This window comes from Python bivittatus, unplaced genomic scaffold (assembly GCF_059951505.1).
Source record: "Python bivittatus isolate LINGU-HERP-01145 unplaced genomic scaffold, Pbiv_v1 ctg000350_np1212, whole genome shotgun sequence".
NCBI classification, from domain to species: domain Eukaryota; kingdom Metazoa; phylum Chordata; class Lepidosauria; order Squamata; family Pythonidae; genus Python; species Python bivittatus.
Window position 1 is genome coordinate 31,873,538 of NW_028277074.1, and position 20,181 is coordinate 31,893,718.

General features: G+C 36.2%; 1 protein-coding gene across 2 annotated transcripts in view; it reads right to left on the reverse strand.

Moving 5' to 3' along the window:
* Window positions 1-20,181, reverse strand: part of CNKSR2 (connector enhancer of kinase suppressor of Ras 2) — a 167,339-nt gene that overhangs the window by 24,082 nt on the left and 123,076 nt on the right. For both annotated transcript variants that reach the window (XM_088144838.1, XM_088144839.1), the window contains 6 exons: window positions 19,520-19,692; window positions 17,625-17,698; window positions 15,569-15,640; window positions 12,228-12,295; window positions 8,721-8,821; window positions 3,966-4,497 (listed from right to left, as the gene is read on the reverse strand). In XM_088144838.1, the coding sequence (XP_088000964.1) occupies window positions 3,966-4,497; window positions 8,721-8,821; window positions 12,228-12,295; window positions 15,569-15,640; window positions 17,625-17,698; window positions 19,520-19,692 (1,020 nt within the window). The remainder of the gene's footprint in view (window positions 1-3,965; window positions 4,498-8,720; window positions 8,822-12,227; window positions 12,296-15,568; window positions 15,641-17,624; window positions 17,699-19,519; window positions 19,693-20,181) is intronic.

The window sequence follows — 20,181 nt, forward strand, 5'->3', positions numbered from 1 at the left end:
AATTAAAACAGTGAAAGTCTGTGTAAGAGACAAGTCCAGGAGAAGTACTTATTAGAAATGATAACTGGTGTGGGTGACAGGGGATAAAGATCAGAGAGAGAAAGTGAAGGCAGGTTAATGGATTTTTTTTTTTTTGAATGATATGTAGTGTCAATTACATATGCTAATACATGACTTCATTGTTTTAATATTTAACTAGCAATTGTAGGAACCCGTCATGAACAGACTGTGGGATATAGGAGATTACTTTAACACTTTCTTTCACACTATAGTTTTGGTGAAAACTGCTTTATTTTTCCCCCCCTAGGAGGAGTTTCCACTGGTGTCAGTGGAAACCTCATTGCATAGAGGTTATCACGCACCCCTTGTATCTTCATTAGGCTTCAGAATGATCTGATGGTTAAGGAATGATGGAATTCTTGTTCAGACTAGTTGACAGAGGCAACTACACCTTTGTTATGTACAATCTGCCCTCTGTTTGGTAAAAATGATTCTACCCTCACCAGGATATACCTGATTGGGATTATCCTGCCTGTAATAGGTAACATATTACATAAAATATGTAAATTATACCTTTAGTCTTGAACAGAAGTCTGAATCTTTTCATGAGGATTGACAGTGAGCGTAATACTATTCATGAGGCCTCAGGCAGTATTTTTAATTACCCTTTGCTCTATATTGCTTTCATATTTACTGGTATTCATTTTCAGACATGTGTTTGTCTTAATACTAGACAAAACCCATCTGTCACATAAAAGCCTAAAGCTAACTGAAACATTTCACAGTGTGTCCTGGTATTCCAAGTCTATCCTGACAAACTGCATAATCAGCAGATTTAGCAGCTTATAGGAAAATGTATTTCGATCAAACTGAGCAAGCTCAGTACTTGGGTGATCTTCTCTCCCACTATCAGCAGGAGATAAGGAAAGGGACTAAGTCACACTTATAGGAAAGTGAGGGGACAAAGTCTCCTAACAAAATAAAAAAGCAGAATCAGAGTGTTTAATTTTGAACATGCTGAAACTAAAAATCACTTAAAAAAAACTTACATAATTATGAAGACAGGCCAATATTAAGGATACTGAAAGTTTATATTTATAAACCTAATTCCAAAACGTATTTTATTATTTACAAACGGATATCAAAATTTGCAATGGATTTCCAAGTTGTATAACTCAGGAAGAAAAGTATGGTAATTTCATCACATCTGCTGCAAGACCAACTGCTTTTGGTTTTTCCAGTTGTAACATAGCCGATAGCCATGTTCTCATCATGCTGGTCATAATATGAATTGTAACTTTAACAATTAGTGTCTCAGTGCACTGCTTCTTCGCCCCCCCCCCTCAAATATTTTCCATATGTGTTATACTTTTAGCAGTAAGCCTGAAGGTAGAGATTCATATTTACGTTCTGCTCCAGGAGGTGGGTTGTTTTTTTTTTTTGCTAAAATGCAATATAAACATTCTATAAAATTAAGCTCAAGATACTTAATAAATTACAGTAAATCCAGAAACATGCTACAGTATATACAAGAAAAAAAGAAATGAAACTGAGGTCTATATTTTCGTACTTTGTGTCAGATGTGTGCAAATTGTTCAATGATATGTTTCTCTCATGAGTGTAACAGTTTCTGGAACTTTCTGAAACTGTGAAGCAGCCAGAGCAAATCAAAGTCATGGTTGGCTGTTTCATAGTCTTCCCAATGTCTTCTAAGCATATGCATGTAGGCCCAGAAGACACTTCCATTGAGATAGGTGGCAAAGACAGTTTCTACAGAAAGCTTTAAACTTATAGTAATCAAGTGTAAAATCCCCACAACTCTAACTAATTTTCATATTATATACAGATGCTTCTAAAAATACAAAAAGAATGTGTTTTTCAGTTCTTACATATATAAATGATGATTAATTCTAAATTAGGGTATTATGGAACAGTGATTTTGGTATCATATCTTGTGTACTTTCAACCATGCACCATAACTTATTGGATATACTGTATTTGTATTTACACACATATCCAACACCCTACTCCATTTCATGGTAGGCAACATGATGCAAAGCACAGAAAAATAAGGAGTAAACCAAAGAAATTAAAGACATGATATAAGAGAAAATAAAACCTAACCAAATCTAGTTTACACCAACACCTTTCATTATATGTCTCCATACCTATTTAATTATGCAAACATTTTTATTTCTACCATGTCAATATACTTCTGTATACATTGGCTTTTCTTCCTTACATTTGTCATTTCTCCTCTGTGAAGATAAGATCAACTGCACTCAACCACATATTTCTCTTTCCTCTCAATCCATTCACTTTTCCTACATTTATTTGTTTTGTATTGCATTCATTTTCTCCATACAACCAAAGTATCTCAACTTATTTATTTTGTATTGGTCATATTGTATTCAGTTGATATTCATTCATCACCCACACATTCTCAACCAATCTGGCACATTTCTATTATAATACATATTACTTGATACCATTTTATAGCCTGGGATATCCAAAACGTTGTGTCCTCCCTCCCTCCCTCCATCTATCTATCGTGATTTATTACTATCCAGGTCTATCCTATCCAGAATTTCTTGAGAACAAATCAGTGGAGTAGATTACATAGCAATGTGTTGGCCAACAATGCACAACATTCAGATATACTTCTAAAATAATAAGGGAGCTAGAAAAAAAGTATTATTGTTCTAAGTATACATAAAGCAAGGAGATGCTACTTTTATTTTGTACATCCCTTTCTATACGGTGTAAAATTTTTAAAAATATTTTTTCTACTTTTAGGGCTATAGCAAGACTTGTTCATCTGTCTTACAGTAAAAATGTCTTTTAGGGTAATATGTTAGTATCTTCAATCACAGCAGGTACGTTGTTTTTCTTACTAACTTTTGTAACTCATTTTATAGCAGCCATTTTCCTACTTCTGATGTACAGTGGATACAATGCTGTTAGCCACAGAAAATGTATGAAGTTCAAAAGATATCAAATCCTATCTGTGAAAATGCAATAGTCATAAGCTAGGAAATTATAACTAATTGTGCTTCTCAATAATTTCCATTTGTTTTTGAATGTACTGTAAGGCTACTATTAAGGACACTCAAGCACAGCAGTAAAAATGTAGCAGCCCAACTGATGCATGTGCATGTGTGTGTGCACCTACACATACAGAGAAAGTAAGAGTCAGTAATGTGAATATAACTTTGGTAACCATAGTTACAATGACTTGAGGCTTCAGCTTCTACACTCAGCATTTAGTATGTTTATACTTTATATCAGTTTTTTTTACTAGATTCAGTGCATGCAACAACAAAATACTGCAGTGTTGGTGAAAAAGTCTTTCACTGGACATTTACTTTTTAAATTAGTATCCAATTAGAATTAATTATCTCCTTAGTCTGGCTGCACAAGTAGCTTCTACAAGTGCAACCATGCTTATAAATGATTCCAAGAAAACGACATGCAATCTAAGAGCTGCTTGTTAACTACCATGCTGAAGTAGACTGTGGGCATACTTTTCAGAAAGGAGACGGCTTGGACCATCCTAAGCATTTCTTCACCAATTTATGAAATGAAGCCTTAGGGAATGGAAGAGACTCCTATATCATGAAACATATGCTTTCTAAAATTCGGCAGACACATTCATAAAAAAAGAAACTACCATACCCTTATCATACATACATCAGCAAGAGGGGGAGTGCAAAATAAGAATAATTTTAAAAGTCCCACATAATGTATAATGATACCTTCATAATTACTGTGCTATAAATAGTTTTGAAATACATTCTATTGAGATATTGAGCATAACAATATCTGAATGCTAAAAAAAACTATTTCCACCATGTGCAGAACAAGATAAATTCAAAACCAATATTTAATCCAATAAATTTATTTTTTCAATAGGCAATTATTTCTATGAAAATTGTTCTAATGACGACAATATGTTTCGTGCTTACTTTCATCTACTTGATTTTCTTGTGCAATTTTTCCTCCTTGCTCCTCTTCTTCTTGCTCTTTTTGCGGCACTTCTTCTTGATGGCTTGAAGCACTGACAGAAAGTGTATGGCAGCAATGGTTGAACCCACTGTCCCGTGGCAGAGTGTAACTGCGGGGCTTTCCCCCATTCCCATTTAACACTTGTATTCGTTCACCCTCTAAAGGAAACGGGCCATAGTGATCCTGCAGATGGCATTTCTGAGTAGGAAGAGTTGATTGCCGCCTGTGTTCTGGAGAGAGAACAGCAGAGTCAGAAAACACTGAATCCTCAAGTGGCAGAGTCTGAAGGTAGTGTAACCCTGAGCTTGTCAGTGGTGTTTCTATCAAATCCTGCCAAGACCGTCGCTGACTTGCTGTTTTGCGGATGGGAGATTCAGTAGTACTCCCTACTGGCTCCTGACGGAACTCTTCATGTGAAGACTGGGACTGGGAAGTTTCAGTAGATGATAGTCGGCTGTGCTTTGGTTCCACAAAAGGACTTGCACAACTCATCTGCAACAGGAATAAACATTCTGGCTTGGAGACAATGATAAAATAAGCATACAATATACATTTAGGTATCTGATTATACACTACATATAGCTCTCTTAGTTACACATTCTTCTTTTTTTTTAAAGCATGCATATTAGGGCTGTGCATTCAAAAATGAACTGCTTTCAAAAAGATGATTCAGAAAATGTGCTTCAAACTAATCTGTTAATTGTAGATGGCAGGAGAATTTAAAGCAAAAATATCCTGGCTATTCCTTGAGAAGATATTATGTCACATAAATAAAATACACATTGGAAGGGACTAGAAGTCAAGTAATAAGTATTTTAAATTGCTTTTCACCCTTTGTATATCTGGATCTCCATTATTCATTATTTTGTATATTTCTATTTGATTCTATCTATTTTCCAAATAATACTTTTCAAATTTTAAGGAACAAGATAATGCATTAATTGCATGTAATCCAACTGCTCAATTAAGAGGATTATACGTAGTCCTCGCTTAATGACCACAATAGGGACCAGAAAATTGGTCATTAAGCAGGGTGGTTGTTAAGCGAATCACCACATGACCAGACCTGATTTTACAACCATTTTTACGATGGTTGTAAAGCGAATCACCATGGTTGTTACGTGAATCACATGGTTAAGCAAATCCAGCTTCCCCAATGGACTTTTTTGCTGAAATTCGCTTAACGACCACACAATTTGCTTAACAACCACAGTGATTCACTTTATGACTGTTGTAAAAAAGGTTTCAAATCACGATCACATGATTGTGGGGGGGTGTGACAGTTTGCGATGGTTCTAAGTGCGAGTACAGGTCATAAAGCACTTTTTATGAGGCCATTGTAACGCTGAACTATTATTAAATGAACTGTCATTAAGTGAGAACTACCTGTATTTAAAAAAAACACAAGTTATCGTTTAACTGATATGTTAATGTAGATGGCATGTTAATGACAAACAGTAATAAATCAGAAGGATAGCCTATAACCTTATATGACTGCAGATTTGAAATCTCCATCAGAGATCATTTCATCGTTAGTTACTACAGGTCCACAGCCAGATCCCAAGAAAAGAACTTACAGTATTCATTAGTATCTTCGGAATTCTCTTGCATGAATGCAACTCTGTAGTAGTTGAAAACCCATTCTCATCTAATTTCTTTGCATTTTCTAAGATTTTTAGTGATTTACCTTTTAATCTCTGTTATTTATGTGAGGATTGCTGAAGATTACTTCAGTTTGGCTACTCAGAACAACATCACTAAAAATCTCAGTCACTCCTGTGGCAGTAATATGAATGAAATTAAAAACAAAACCCAACTTACAAAATAGAAACATTGAAGGCAAGAATTGAGCAGATGTGGGACATCTCTGTTTAATTACTCTGCTTAATTATCCAGCAAATTATATACCACTTTTGAATCAGGGCCAGATGAACATTTCTGTAATTATTAATAGTAATTACTTCTAAAGAATCATCACTTCTTTAGAACCACTAAGTTAGTACTAACGTCTAAATTTAGTAACCTTCTTTAACTTTTAAAAAATAATAACTTTTAAAAATAATGTGTATTTATTGCAGTGCCAGGGTTTTTTTTTGGGGGGGGGAAGGGTTCTTTAACAGCATTTCCTGGAAGGGCCATGTGATCACATATAATTGCCCCAGAAAGTATGTGTAAGTCTCTTATCTTCAAAGACTTGGGTTCTGCTGTAAGTGACAGGCTTTTAAAGTTGTTGTTTAAAATAGAGAATACAACATTTGGCTACCTTGTAAATTTGAGAATATCTATCTTCCAAGGATATTTTTTTTCAAGGAAAAGGATAAAGAATGAATGTATTTTCATCTGAAGGATTACACTTTCCTGGAAAATATTATATACTGGCTAACAAAGAAATCTTGTTTGTATTTTAGTTAAGTTTGGCAATATGCAATTAAAACTAGTTCTTTTTGGGATATTCTAAGACAGGGGTTCTCAAACTACGGCCCGCAGGCCGGATATGGCCCGCCAGGGTCATTTATCCAGCCTGACCGCCTGATTGGCTGCCGCTGCTGTCTCTCAGAAGCGGAAGTGTCGGGGCTGTATCGGGAGCTGCAGGCGAGGCACGAGGAGAGAGATCGCAGAGCTGGACTCTTCTACATTACAGGTATACCGGGCTGTCCGGCGGCTCTCCTCGTACTCTGCAGGAGGGATCCTCCGTGCAGGGTGATCAGTGTCGTTCTCCAAGCTGCTTGTGTCATTCTTTCTCCCAATTGCCTACCCCGTTCTTGCAATCCCTCGGAAACCATCTGGTCTTCCCCAGATCTCATGAGTACAGGCGCCCTATTTGGAGAACGGCAGGAGCCCCGTTCTCATGGTGCTTCACGTTTGCATTTTATATTCCTTCCTGTTTTACCCACACAATGGATTTCATTGAGAATGTCATTAAAATATTCCCAATAACCTGCTGCCATTTTAGTCAACAGAAGGCACTATCAGTGCCTGAAACTTATTTCCAAGATTAAATTCCAGTTTTACAGGGACAGTGCTGATTTTGGGGAAGGCATCCTCGAACTAATGGGAGGGCTCAAAGTAGAGCAGGCAGAACAGTATGGGAACAGTTTGGGAACAAGTAGCCAAAGAAATGATGTCTTTCCATTACCCATCAAGTCTCGGGGTACCTTATGGTGGAAGGGAACATGGGAATGAAGCTATTCCATTATCCATTTTACTGGCTGATTGATTAGTACTAGTCTGTAGAAATCCAGAATAAGAAGCAAAGTTAGTGTTTCCTGTATCTCTTTGCTGACAACTAATGGATTTTGCAGATCAGGTCTGATAGCCTTATGATGGAGAGAGTGGTCAATTGATTGTTAGTCATTTATTAAATTAATTTGGCCTGGAAATAATTTTTCATAGAGTGTAAAAGCACAACAGGGAACAGGAATGTTTGGAACTACTTAAAGTTGCTTCATTCCGGAGAAGCTCTTCTAAACATCTTTGTGTCCTTTTTCTTTCTGGTAATTTTTGCCTGTGACTTTGGGGAAATTGACTTGTAGATTTGTATACATGTATGCATTTTTTAATATTCGTATATCCAAGTTTTTATTTTTGGAAATCAGGTCAGCCTACTTCTTTGCAAATTATCAGGACTGCAGAAAGCATTGTACTCAGTTTGTTTCACTTTTTCTTCTCTTCTGTTCCTTGCATTTATATCCAAACTCCTCTTCGTTGCCCAGGCTTGTTCCATCATCTCAAATTCTTTGTACAGGTAGTCATTGCTTAACAACCATTCATTTAGTAGTTATGCTCAGTCCCCAAAGTTATAGCTGTTGCAGCACCCCTGCAGTCACATGATCAAAATTCGGGCACTTGGCAACCCGTCCACACTTACAACCACAGGGGCACTTCAACTCATACTTCCTCATACTCCACGGGAGGGATCCTCTGTGCAGGGTGATCGGTGGGGTCCAGGGCACCCTATTACTTTCTCCATTTGGGCTGTGTGGTTGCCCCTCAAGTAGGAGAATGGCCACTGGCACTGACCAATAATGCAGGGGGGAGGTGGCGGGGGGATGGGATGGGGGGGAGGATAACTTTTACTGACACTGACCATCAGTGCAGGGTGGGGTTTATGTTGGTTAAAATTGTTCTTTATTTTAATTATTGTATTGTTTTTTTTCCTGGTTTTTTTTTTTGTACTACAAATAAAATATGTGCAGTGTGCATAAGAATTCATTCATGTTTTTTTCAAACTATTATTGTGAGCCACCCAGAGTCACCCATTGGGGGAGATAGGCAGCATACAAGCTTATAAATAAATAAATAAATAAATAAATAAATAAATAAATAAATAGATAGTCCGGCCCCCCAACATTCTGAGGGACTGTGAACTGGCCCCGTTTAAAAAGTTTGAGGACCTCTGTTCTAAGACTTTAACAAATGCTGCTCTACTATTTAAATGGGAACCTGAAGCTATATCAGGTTTAGCTGACAGTTTACACCTGCTGTTCTTGTTTCTGCATTGATTTAGGCTGTTTACCTATATTTTGCTGGAAAAAATGTACACACAGGATTCCCTAGTATCAAGCATCCTCAAAAGTTATTTTGGATATCATTCACCATCAGTGCTCATATGCAAAATCTGTAAAATATATGATGCTTCCAGTTTTAAAGCATTTCTAAACAAGATTTATGCAGACAACCATAAACAATGACAATTATTATACATAATCACTTACTGAAGGAGGTCGTGGATATGTGTCATATGGTGGAGGTGGACTGTCTTGCTTAGGTGTTGAAGGTGTGTCTACTTCTTCCTTATCACTTTCACTCCAATAATCTAAACAAAGTAGAAAGCCAGAAACTTGATTTACTGTGGAACAAATGTTGACAACTGTTTAAATAGCATCTAGCTATAAAAAAGTCTAAAGAGAGTAATTAATAATGAATACAGATTTGTAATATAAATCTAGCATGACTTTTCCATTAGAAAGCCTAATAGGATCCACTTAAGAAATCATATACATAAATTCAGTGATTCTACTGAAACTTAAGATTGCAGATATGTCTCTATCCTAGACCCTTAGGTATTATTGGTTCCTGCTTAAAATAAGGAGGAATACATCAGACCTAACAATGGAAGCTGTAGAGAACAGTGATGTGTTTCCAAAACTTCACCAAATTTTTAAAATACAAAGAGGAATAAATAAAAAGTAACTCATTATCTAGAGAGGTTCACAATAAATGCCACAATTAATATCAGGCTTCACATTAGGTAAAGGGACAGTTGTAAATCTTTCCAGACATTTAATCCAGAAATTGGCTTACTGTCCAAAATGGTTTTGAACACTATTTGATTAGATTCATGTCTTTATTAAAGACAAGAATGAAGCCATATAAAAATATTTGTCCACTTTAGTACACAGACATTGAAGTCCTTATCATTTGTCCGTGCTCCAGGATTTCAATTCCAAACCTTTTTTCTCCTGCCTTTCCAGTTTAACAGCTACTGGGCCATTCTTCTAATGCCCTTGGAAGGCATCTGGCCAAAATGCTTTTTTCTAGATGCTTGTTTTTGCCTTGCCAGCCTCATTTCCTATACTTCCATATTTTCTCCTTGCCTTCCACTTCAAGTGCTTCTCCCCGACTCTTGCTGGTTATGGGTGGCCAGAGGGCAATGTACTCTTCCTTCCTTTTCTTCTTCAGAAGAAATGAGTCAGATCTTCTCCCATTCAACCTCCTCTATTCCTCCCTCCTCCTAACATCAACAGCAGGAAGAGTGAGTATAAATATATTTTACCTCTTAATTAGGAACTCTCCCATTCTAAAACTGTCATTTGGGGTGGGTAGGAGCAATCTGTCTCCCTTGTTGGTTGTACAGATACCTCCTCCATAAACAAGTCTTCTTTCCACTCAGTATTCAAATAGCTGGCATGTAGTGAAGCTTTTTTGTGTGGCCAGGCAGTTGTGTTGGGCTTGTGGAAATGCCAAAGATGTGGGTGAGCACTGTATGATAAATTAGTGATAAGTTGACCCTTCCAATGAAACAAACATAACAGGCTGCTCCTCCTGCACTGAATGTCCAAAATGCTTCCACCTGAAATTCTTCCTCCTTGCCCAATGAGGTGGGATTTGCAAGTGTGCTCAAGCAGGAAGAGAGGCATTTAAGGCCAAAAGGGAATTATAGAAAATTGGATTTTTTATTCATTGTGATTGGAAGCTGCAGGCAAAAGACTACAGGATTGATCTCTGCAGTAGTGTCAATGATTAAGTCCAGCTTATTAGTCACTCATGTGAAGGAGAAAAATCTGGTCGAAAGTCAGAAGTGATATTTAACAGTGAAAGGTGGAAACTACATGAGGATGGTCAGCACCTCAAAGAGTAGATGGCAGCCATGGCCAGGGGAGAAGGGGTTGCACAGTTTGTTCTTGTGCACCAGTTCAGCCCATTCCTGGACTGGAGGCCTTGTTCAAGGAGTCTGATGCCTTAATGACCTCCCATTTGGACTATTGTAATTGGGCTGCCCTTGAAGAGTACTTGGAAGCTCCAGCTGGTCCAAATATATTTAGTCATTGTGATGGGTGATTTATTCTTGACTACTATGTATTTTAATTTTTGTATTATTTTATTGTTTTATTTTAAAAATTTGGTTCACCGGCCAGAATCAGTTGGTGAGATGGGCGGCCATACAAGTTAAGTAAATGAATGGATAAGTAAATAAACAAACAAACAAACAAACAAAATGCAGCAGCATGGGCAGTTTTTGGCATTCCTCATTACACCCATGTAACACAGCTGTTCCACGAGCTACCAAGTAAGTTTCTGAGTACAGTTCAAGGTGCTGATCATCACCTATAAAGCCCTCCTTGGCATAGTGCCAGGTTACTTGCAGGACCACCTTTTTCCTTTTTGCTCGCCCCACCAGATCTAGTAAAGAGGGCTTACTCTGCGTCCCTTCTATCAAATCATGCCATATTGTTTGACCCCAGAGTCATCCCTTCTCAATGGCAGCACCTGCCCTGCGGAACATATCATCTCTCCATAGAGTCGGATGGTCCCAATCCTGTTAACTTTTCACAAGGCATTGAAGAGCTGACTGTTTCCCCAGACTTTTGCGTTGGGTATTACTGATGTCAGGTTTTGTTTTTTGTTTTTCCTTTGTGAGTGGGATTATTGTTCACCCTTAGATGCCAGATAGTTATGTGTGGCAGTTTTTCTATTTTTTAATTTTTGTAAGCCACCCAGAATCATTTGTATGAGATGGGCAGCTATATAAATAAATAAATAAATAAATAAATAAATAAATAAATAAATAAATAAATAAATAAATAAAGTTTTGAAAGAAGCGCTAAATGAAGATCCCCTGTAGATATTTGTGCGTGTGTATTTCAATATAACTGTACATCTACTTATAAGACAGACATATAAATAGACATAATGCATTCTTAGAAACATTTACTGTATATTCATAACATGAATATTCTGCAGGTATTTTAATACTTATTTTCATACTCTGTTATAAAAAGGTTATTAAAATGGTACCTATATATTTTTAATTTCTTTACTACCTGGCAAGACAGAAATATTTCAGTAAAATTCTTGTCAACACTGATTATTTAATATAGGCTGTTTATTAAACCCACTATGAGGACTTTCTAATTTAACCATTAAGAAGTCACATATTGAACTGATTAAAAAAAAGACAACAGCAATCTTGCACGGTGCTATATTCTAAACAGAACTCTGTTGCTCTATGTACTTTTGCCTGATAGAAGAATTAAAGGCTAAATCCCATTTGTGAATTAAACTTCTGCTTGTACAAAGGGAGCTTCCATTCCTCTCATAGCTCATGTATTTACCCTTGGGCTGCCATGGAAAGTTGCCCAACCTCCAAATTTGGGAATATACAAGATAGTAAGCAGAAAATTATTTCACAAGTAGTGCCATAATACTAATGGAAAGGTATAAAATGCATAAAGTCTTTAATTAGTTGCAAAAGTTTAAATAAATAAATAAATAAATAAAATCAATTTGCTTCAGAATGTTTGATTCATTAGCCTAAACCAAGCATGCACTGAAAATGTATTTGATTTGTAATAAATTACTGCATAATGCTAACAGCTTCTGAATCTGAAGGAATATTCTTACTTAAGAAATAGTGCATTTTTCTGCAATGCACAGAAAAAACGAATAGTTCACTTTCACTAGGAGGTAAACTGAAGTAGCTAAAGTAATTAACTTTTTACCTTGTTCTTGTTTGATCCTTTCCCTTTCTGCATACCCAGCAGCAAGCATATTAATTCTGTTCAACCACCTGAAATAACATTTTCAATGAATTACTGACATGGCTGACACATTATAGGTCATTTATTAAAATTATGAAACATCTGGATAAGATGAAGACAGCAAAGCTCCTTGGCAGGTTTATCATTAGGTCTTCAGTAAGTTAAACTTAAAAAATGTAATGTTCTGAGATACTGAAAGCTCCCATAAATTTATTTCTCATAGATGCCAAACTATTTATATTATTCATCAAACCAACAGGAAGTTTGAATATAAAGTGGGTTTGTATGTTCCTTTTAATTTTAAAGTTCATGAATCAGGCATTAAAACAAACAGATACAATTGCGGGCATTAAACAGGGAAAGGTAAGGAATTCCCTTCTTTGTTAAAGGCTCTAACTTCACTACAAAGCATGAATTAAAGCAATACTGATATTGAGAGAGATAACATGCCTATTTCTCTTAACCTGTAAATGTTTTGGTATTATCATTATCCAAAAGCTACAGTTAAATCAGATTCTGAACACCCAATACTTCTGCCAACATGACAGTCACATCTAGTAAAATTGGACCTCATTTTATATAGATTTGTCAAGATTATCAAATTATTACTACTACTACTACTACTACTAATTATTATTATTATTATTTTATCCTACCTTTATATAGAGTGAGAGTGAGAAAGACTGAGTGAGAGAGAGAGAGTCAATTCAAGGAAGTGAACATATGTAATACTCCTGCTTTCTATGTTCCCCACAACAACCACCCTGTGAGGTGGGCTGGGCTGAGTGAGAGTGACTGCCCCAAAATTACCCAGCCGGCTTTCATGCCTAAGGGAGGCCTAGAACTCACATTCTCCGGTTTCTAAGCCAGCTCCTTACATTCTACATGTAAAACATGTGGTAGAAAATTAGAGTGACAATATCACCAACATTTTTGCAGCGCTCTGTGTCCTTCTAAACAGTAAATATGTTTGCCTCTGTTGTAGACACTTTACACAGAACTACTGTAATATTTTCAGAAATGAAATGTGAGTCTTACTCTTATTCTGCAATGAAAGGAGAAAGCTGAGCCTCCTGGTTAAACTGAATACTTATAATCATGAATGGAAACCTACAGAAGATTTATACCTTCTGCAGGTAAATAATTGATAATGCAACAAAATTTTGTGTTTTTTTCTGCTAAAGTATGCAACAATGCATCCATAGATGCTTACCTTGACATCTGTCAATTTCTATTCCCCCCTTTATTATTTTTTAAAGAATATTTTAAACAAACTAAAAAAGTAAAATAGTAAGCTTGCATGCTGCAAAACAAAACTGGCAGACTCCATCATAATCTTTTCTAGACTATATCTGGTCCCTAGGTAAGCCCAGAGACATTAGCTGACCTGTCTAGAAAAAAACAGAAGACAGGCTAAGATGATAAGGAGTCTTCTGGGGGGCTCAAGCAACTAGTGAGAAGAAAATTGATCAGTGTGCTTCCTAGTAAATGTTTTATGACAAATATAGCATCCACCCATTTGTGAAGCATTGCATGAAAGCCATTGTATAAGAGCGCATTGTAGATAACCTCACAGATGCCCTTAGAGAAACTATGCAGTAACAATTACAAAAATAAAGGCATTCTTTAAGCCCAGGAAACAAAGAAAATGTGAGAAAGAAGCTCAGACTGGTTCCACCCTAATTCACTGAGGTATAAGAAAGAAATGGGTGGGGCAATAGGCAGGTGGGGCATGTCTTTCTGAAGGCAGTCAGGCTTTTCCATAATCCAATAAGAGATGTCTAGCATAATGTGATACACATTATTTTTATTACTCTTTCACAAGAAATTAGTGGTACTGAGAACCACTAAGGACAATATTATCTAGTAACAGTAATTTGTAATAATATTTTTAATTATACTGAGTAAAAAAAAACTACATACATTTCATCATAAAAGCTAATTTCATTTAACAAATGTCTTCATTTTGAAAGACTTAATGTGGCTAAGACAAGGAAAATACACCTGTTGGAAGACAGAATATTCTGACTGCATTGGAATATACTGTACTACCCTACTCATTTTTGCAGTACATAGTACAATTTGGGTATGTACACATTGTTCTTGTTTAATGTCAGGGACTGTGCTACAAGCAATGCAACATTATCAGTACAGAAGAAAACAGGGTAGTCACTGTACAGGCTGTACAATCAAGTTTCAAAACAACAGTGTATGTGCCAACCATGCTGGTCTATGTTATTAGATTTGTTCTGAAATAATCAAGAATGGTTCCCTGCAAACAATCCTACCAGAAATTCTACTACCAGAAATAACATAATTATATCATATTGTGAGTATTCAATATAATGTATCTCAGCATTTATGTGGTCAAACATTTAAAAAATATGCATAAATAATGAAAACATAAGCATACTGAAAGATGAAGCATAGATAATAATTAGCACTGATTTAACCTTAGTCCTTTTTACTAAGGTTATGTCAACTACAAAAACATTAGAAATTGGTCTATAAAATCTCTGGACTCAGCCCTTTAAGATTTCCTCCAGCTGGAAAACCATAGTACAGTGATCATAATTATTCTGACACAGTAATACCAAATTATTCCACCAATTCACAATTTTTGGAATGGTATTTTAATTTGTGAATTTTTAATGAAAATAATGTTTGTTTTTCTCTGTATAACAGATTATTCTGTCTAGGAAATAAATAGAGACTTTCAAAACATTATTCTTTCCTCAAGTGGAAAGAGAACAAATAACAAATTAATGAACACAGGAACTTGCCTTAAGTGTCTGTGTTGGTGGTGGTGGGGTAGGTGGGCAACTGAGTGACAAGGGATAAAATGTGTGTCATGAGGTCAAAGCACAAACCCTACAACTTACGTATTTGTATCAGATGTTGGGATGTAATGTGGGAGTTTAAGTTGTAACATCACTATGCGCATATCATTTTTCTATCATCAGGACTAGCTATGGATGCCTACTGAATTTTGCTACTTGTGAATATATCAAGATTGTTGTCACCCACTATACCCAGCAGCTTTCTGTCCTTGTAGAGAGCTTAATAATCAAAAGTGATCTTTAATGGACCTGTTTGTGTGTGCTACATATGTGTACATACATATGTGTATGGACACACATACACACAGACACACACACACAGCATTTTTGAAATGAAAAATAATTATCTTACATATTTTCCTATTTTTCATAGCTGATCTTAATATGTGCTACCTATATATTCTCCTGAGTTATACATGCAATAAAATAAATCTATTTATTATTCTTTTTAAAATGAATTACCTGTTCAAGTCATCTTGATGTTCAGCAGCAAAGTAAAAGCTTTTGATTTTAGGATGGCAGGCCTTGAATGCACTACACAGAAAAAATACCAAAAAATCATTAAAAAGTATTAAACATGATACTGCATTCTTTTCAGTATTCATGCTCTGATTTTTTTTTGTAAAAAAAATCTTTCATAAATTAATATCAAGAATATTTTTATGCCTATTTGTGTTTTTAGCTGAAATATACATGTGTAAGAATCACACAATGCTCTTAAAGTATAATTTGATACAAGTCTACTCAAGAGTACAGTGAATTCAGTAGGGCTGATGCTGCAATTCTACAGAGGCATCTCTAGGTGTAAGAGTAATTTGTGCTTACTTCTTAATAGTTGAGGAAGAGAAAAGAAGTTTTACTTTTTGACAACCTATTAGAATCATGAAATTATTCACAGTAATGGCAAATTCCACAGATCTGTTTCCTTTCAATAAAGTATAAAAATAACTTCTTCAAAATTATATCAGGATTTTTCACACTGTGTCCCATGGAAACTAGATTTTCATGAGAACTTGACAGGGTTCCATCTATATACTATTAAAACTCTCATGTCTGTAACCTTCAACTGAGTGAAATGGTGTGTCATAGGGCAGCAATTTTTGAACCAAGGTACCTCAAATAGGCTAACTTACAGAATGTGTCCAAAATCCAGGTCCCATTACTCCCGTGGGATTGAAATTTGGGAAATTTGTGGCTGCTTCAGCACTTCTGTGCTGCTGCACCGTCGTGGTCAGCCCAGGTCACGTGATCATCATGGGCGTATCCCCGATCTCTTTCCTGCCTCCCTCTGGTGGCAAGGCCCAATGGGCGAGTGGCAATTGGCTGATTTGGAAACAAGGCAGAAATCTGAAATCTCTTAATGGCGGTGGGTGTTGAGGGAAGGATGAGGGAGCAACTTGGATGCCTGCTGGCAAGATAGGCCTGGCTAGGGTTGCCAGTCATTGACAGGTGAGCCCTCTTTCTCCCTTGAGGGAGGGGGCCCTTGGGGACACACCAGAATGAGCAGCAGGGGTACAGTTTTCCTGGTGGTCCACGGCTCCCTTTGTTCCACCTCCCCCCAGCAAAGTGACAGGCAGTTCTGTGGGTCAGAAAAGGAGGAGGAGAAGGCTTCACCAGGGCTCTCCTGAGGGTTGTGAGGGGAGGGCAAACAAAAAGGAAGGAATTTTGCCCTCCTTCAAGGCAAAGGAAGGGATTTTGCCCTTGGTCATTCTGTTTCTTTGTTTAGGTAAGGAAATATCTCTGAATCGATGACCCAGCAGAATGGTCAGCCAAGGAGGAGGACGAAGAGGCTTCACCAGGGCTCTCCTGAGGGTCATGAGGCGAGGGTAAACTGCCCCAGCCTATATTATATGTGGAAAGGAAGGGAGGGAGGGAGGGAGGGAGGGACGAGGGAGAGAGGGAGATTTCTAAAGCTCCCTGCCAGCTTCCCACAAGTAAAGTCAATGGGAAAGCTGGCAACAAGTCATAAGTCACTCAAACACTCACTGCTTTTTTGCCCCTGGTCATTCTGTTTCTCTGTTTAGATAAGGAAATATCTCTGAAACGATGACCCAATGGGTTACAGGTTGTCTAGTGAGAGACTAAGGGAAAAAGATTCACTGCAACCAATTTTCTATCACTTGAGCTTTGCTTCTTGATCAGGGGTTCCCAGGACTATTTTTAACAGCTTTCATAGCCAGAAAATGTTTGAAAAATTAGTCCTGAGTTAAAGCATCAACCCTAGGTCTAAGGTATTACAAGGAAATAAGCTTCTGTTAATATAAACAAATCATTTGTGAAATATCTTGGTAACATAAAGGTTAGCTAGAGACCCATATGAAAATTTATTTATACCATTTATCCTTCATCTTCTTCAAGCACAATAAGTAGCAACAATGATAAACCTTTATAGATTTATCTAGTATTATATAATAAAACAAGAACAATAATAATTAAAAAAATGGAATTCCACAAAATAAAAACTAGAGAAAGACATCCTTTTTGTTCTACTGTTTAACTGTTAACTTATAGTACTTACTACTTCTTGCGACATTCATTAGCTCTGTCAATTTTAAATTCTGGTAGACTGATGAATCCCTCTGCTTTTTCATCCTATGAAAATGAATACATTAAAAAACAAGAGCAGCCAAACAATAAACAAGCATATGCAAGTATACTTATAGCCTATTTGCTCCCAGAGCATTTAATCAAGACTTCAACTACAATCACTTTAAAAATCTTGCTAAAAAGTGGATCATTAAGGTTTATTATCAAGAAAAATGTGTAAGCTTGGTTCACAAGTAAGAATAAGCAGTAGGAAATAACATTTTTGTTTTTGGCTTAGTAAAGTGTGAGAATTCAGATGATACAATGATTAATAATGGCATAATGTGTAAAATAGGTCACAATGGCTTATAAAACCTTGGCTAACTCAATTTTTGTGCAATTCATGTAACTTAGACCCTACAAACATAGGGAACCACTCTTAAAAAACAATTCTGTGGGCAGAATATTATGACAAATATTGTTAGAAGTATAATACAGATCTAGGCCTAAAGCTATTAAAAGCCTGTTGTCAAAATATTGCCTGGTTATTTCAAAACAATAACTGAGTTCAGGAAACTAATCCATTGCAATTGTCTGGATTTGCACAATATCTTTAACAATTATACATGGCTTACTAACTGAATAGATGGATTCTGGAACATATGATGTAAAACCCAGAAAACCTACACCATAGCTTAGCGTGATGTATGAAGAAAACATTTGAAATTCACATCAAATTCTGCTATTGCTACGTCTTAGAATTAATTGACTTGTGACAATATTGTATTTAGAACAGAAATTACAGGCTTCTCTTTCGGAGGTCCAGTTCCTAGAACTCGCAATTCAATACTTCATTGCCCTTGCCCATTCATAACATTTCTGCCAAGACTGCACAGCTCCTCTGAATTGCAAGAAGCTATGTGCATATTTATTCTGAATCTCCTTTTTATCAACTGTATATTCATAACATATTGAACCTTATAGGTCATTCCCAACTTTCTCTATTAGTTGCTCTGTCTTTTGACAAATCATTTTTTTCTTCCTTTCCTTTTTTTTCCTTTCTCCTTTTCTACTTAAATTCAAGTATATATTTTTAGACTCCAATTTTTGCTTCATTATTTTCACAGTCTCCTATGCACTTTTTCCTAAGCTTAATTCTAATCAAACTAACAGTATTGAGTTTTCCAAGAAGGTGAACTAAAGAAATAGTCAAGTTCTTTGAAAAACTACTTATTCCCAAAATTACATTTGTCCCCATACTGAGATAACATTTAGGATACTGAACTCTGTATATGACTAGCAGAAGCAGGTTCCTGTACTTATGGAACAACTTCATTCAATGTTATGTAATTGGCCTTACCATCCTGGCAGCCAGTTTGTGCAAGCCTGTCCACTGGCAGTCATTTTTAAGACCACCTGCGACCTGCTGTTAAAATCCCAGATGTGTTCAGCTACAAAAGTTTGTCCCAATGTATAGGATTCATGTTTACCTTATATGCAATTGGGATATATGTATGTGTACAGAACATTCAGAGAATTTTGAAAATGCATGTCTTTGAAAGAATGACTACAGCATTTTCCAGTTCCCTCCTGGAATATATGCATGCTGCTTTCCTTTAAAGCAAAGACAAAGGTTTAACTTGCTTTAATTCAATATGATTAAGTATTAATTTTAATACATGCATGGGACAAAATATACACACAATCTGTGCTTCATTTACTTTTTTATGCTATAAGAGTTTTCACTGCTGAAGAAATCAGTACTGATTTTTGGAGTACTTCTTAGCTCTAAAAACAATAAAAATAAATGGAATTCTAGATAAGTATACACTGTTTACGCTATTTGTTAGTCTTGGTGAAAGAGGAATAGTCATGTCTATTTCCTACCTCCTCATTGATATACCAATACAGGGAAGTTTCCTTCAGAACAAACCAGTATTTTTTCCATTTTTGTGAAAAGTAACTTTTAGCATCTTTCTTTTTCCATAGCCAGCCTTCACAGTCTCCACGACCTAGATCTTTACAAGAAATCCGTCGCTTACTCTTACTTGGTGCTAGACCTGAAAAAAATAACTGATTCAAAATGTATATAAACCATATTTAAAATAGAAGATGTGAATTAACATGTACACATACAAAATCATTCCCTTTACAAAGTATAAAACCTACATACAGTACATGCTAATGGGTCTGAGCTACCAAGCAGTGGATGATATGATGCATGGTCAAATGGAAACTTCATCTAGTGTCTATCCGCTATGATAAAAGCAAAGAATACTAGTCATGAAGGCTATGATAGTCATACTAGTCATTTCTGCTAAGATCATGCCACAGATGTTTGACTATTTAGGGCATAGAAAGTTGAATATTTGAGTTTAATTCAATCTCTTATATTCTGAACTGCATAAAGCTTCCAGTCTAACATGAATCTTTTTTTCTACCATGCATTTCTGTTAAGATGAAGTTCTGAAACTCCCCTACTAATAAACAGCAATGTTTGAGGCATAACATATTTCTCTAATGGCAAGAATATTTAAGGACTCTGGGGG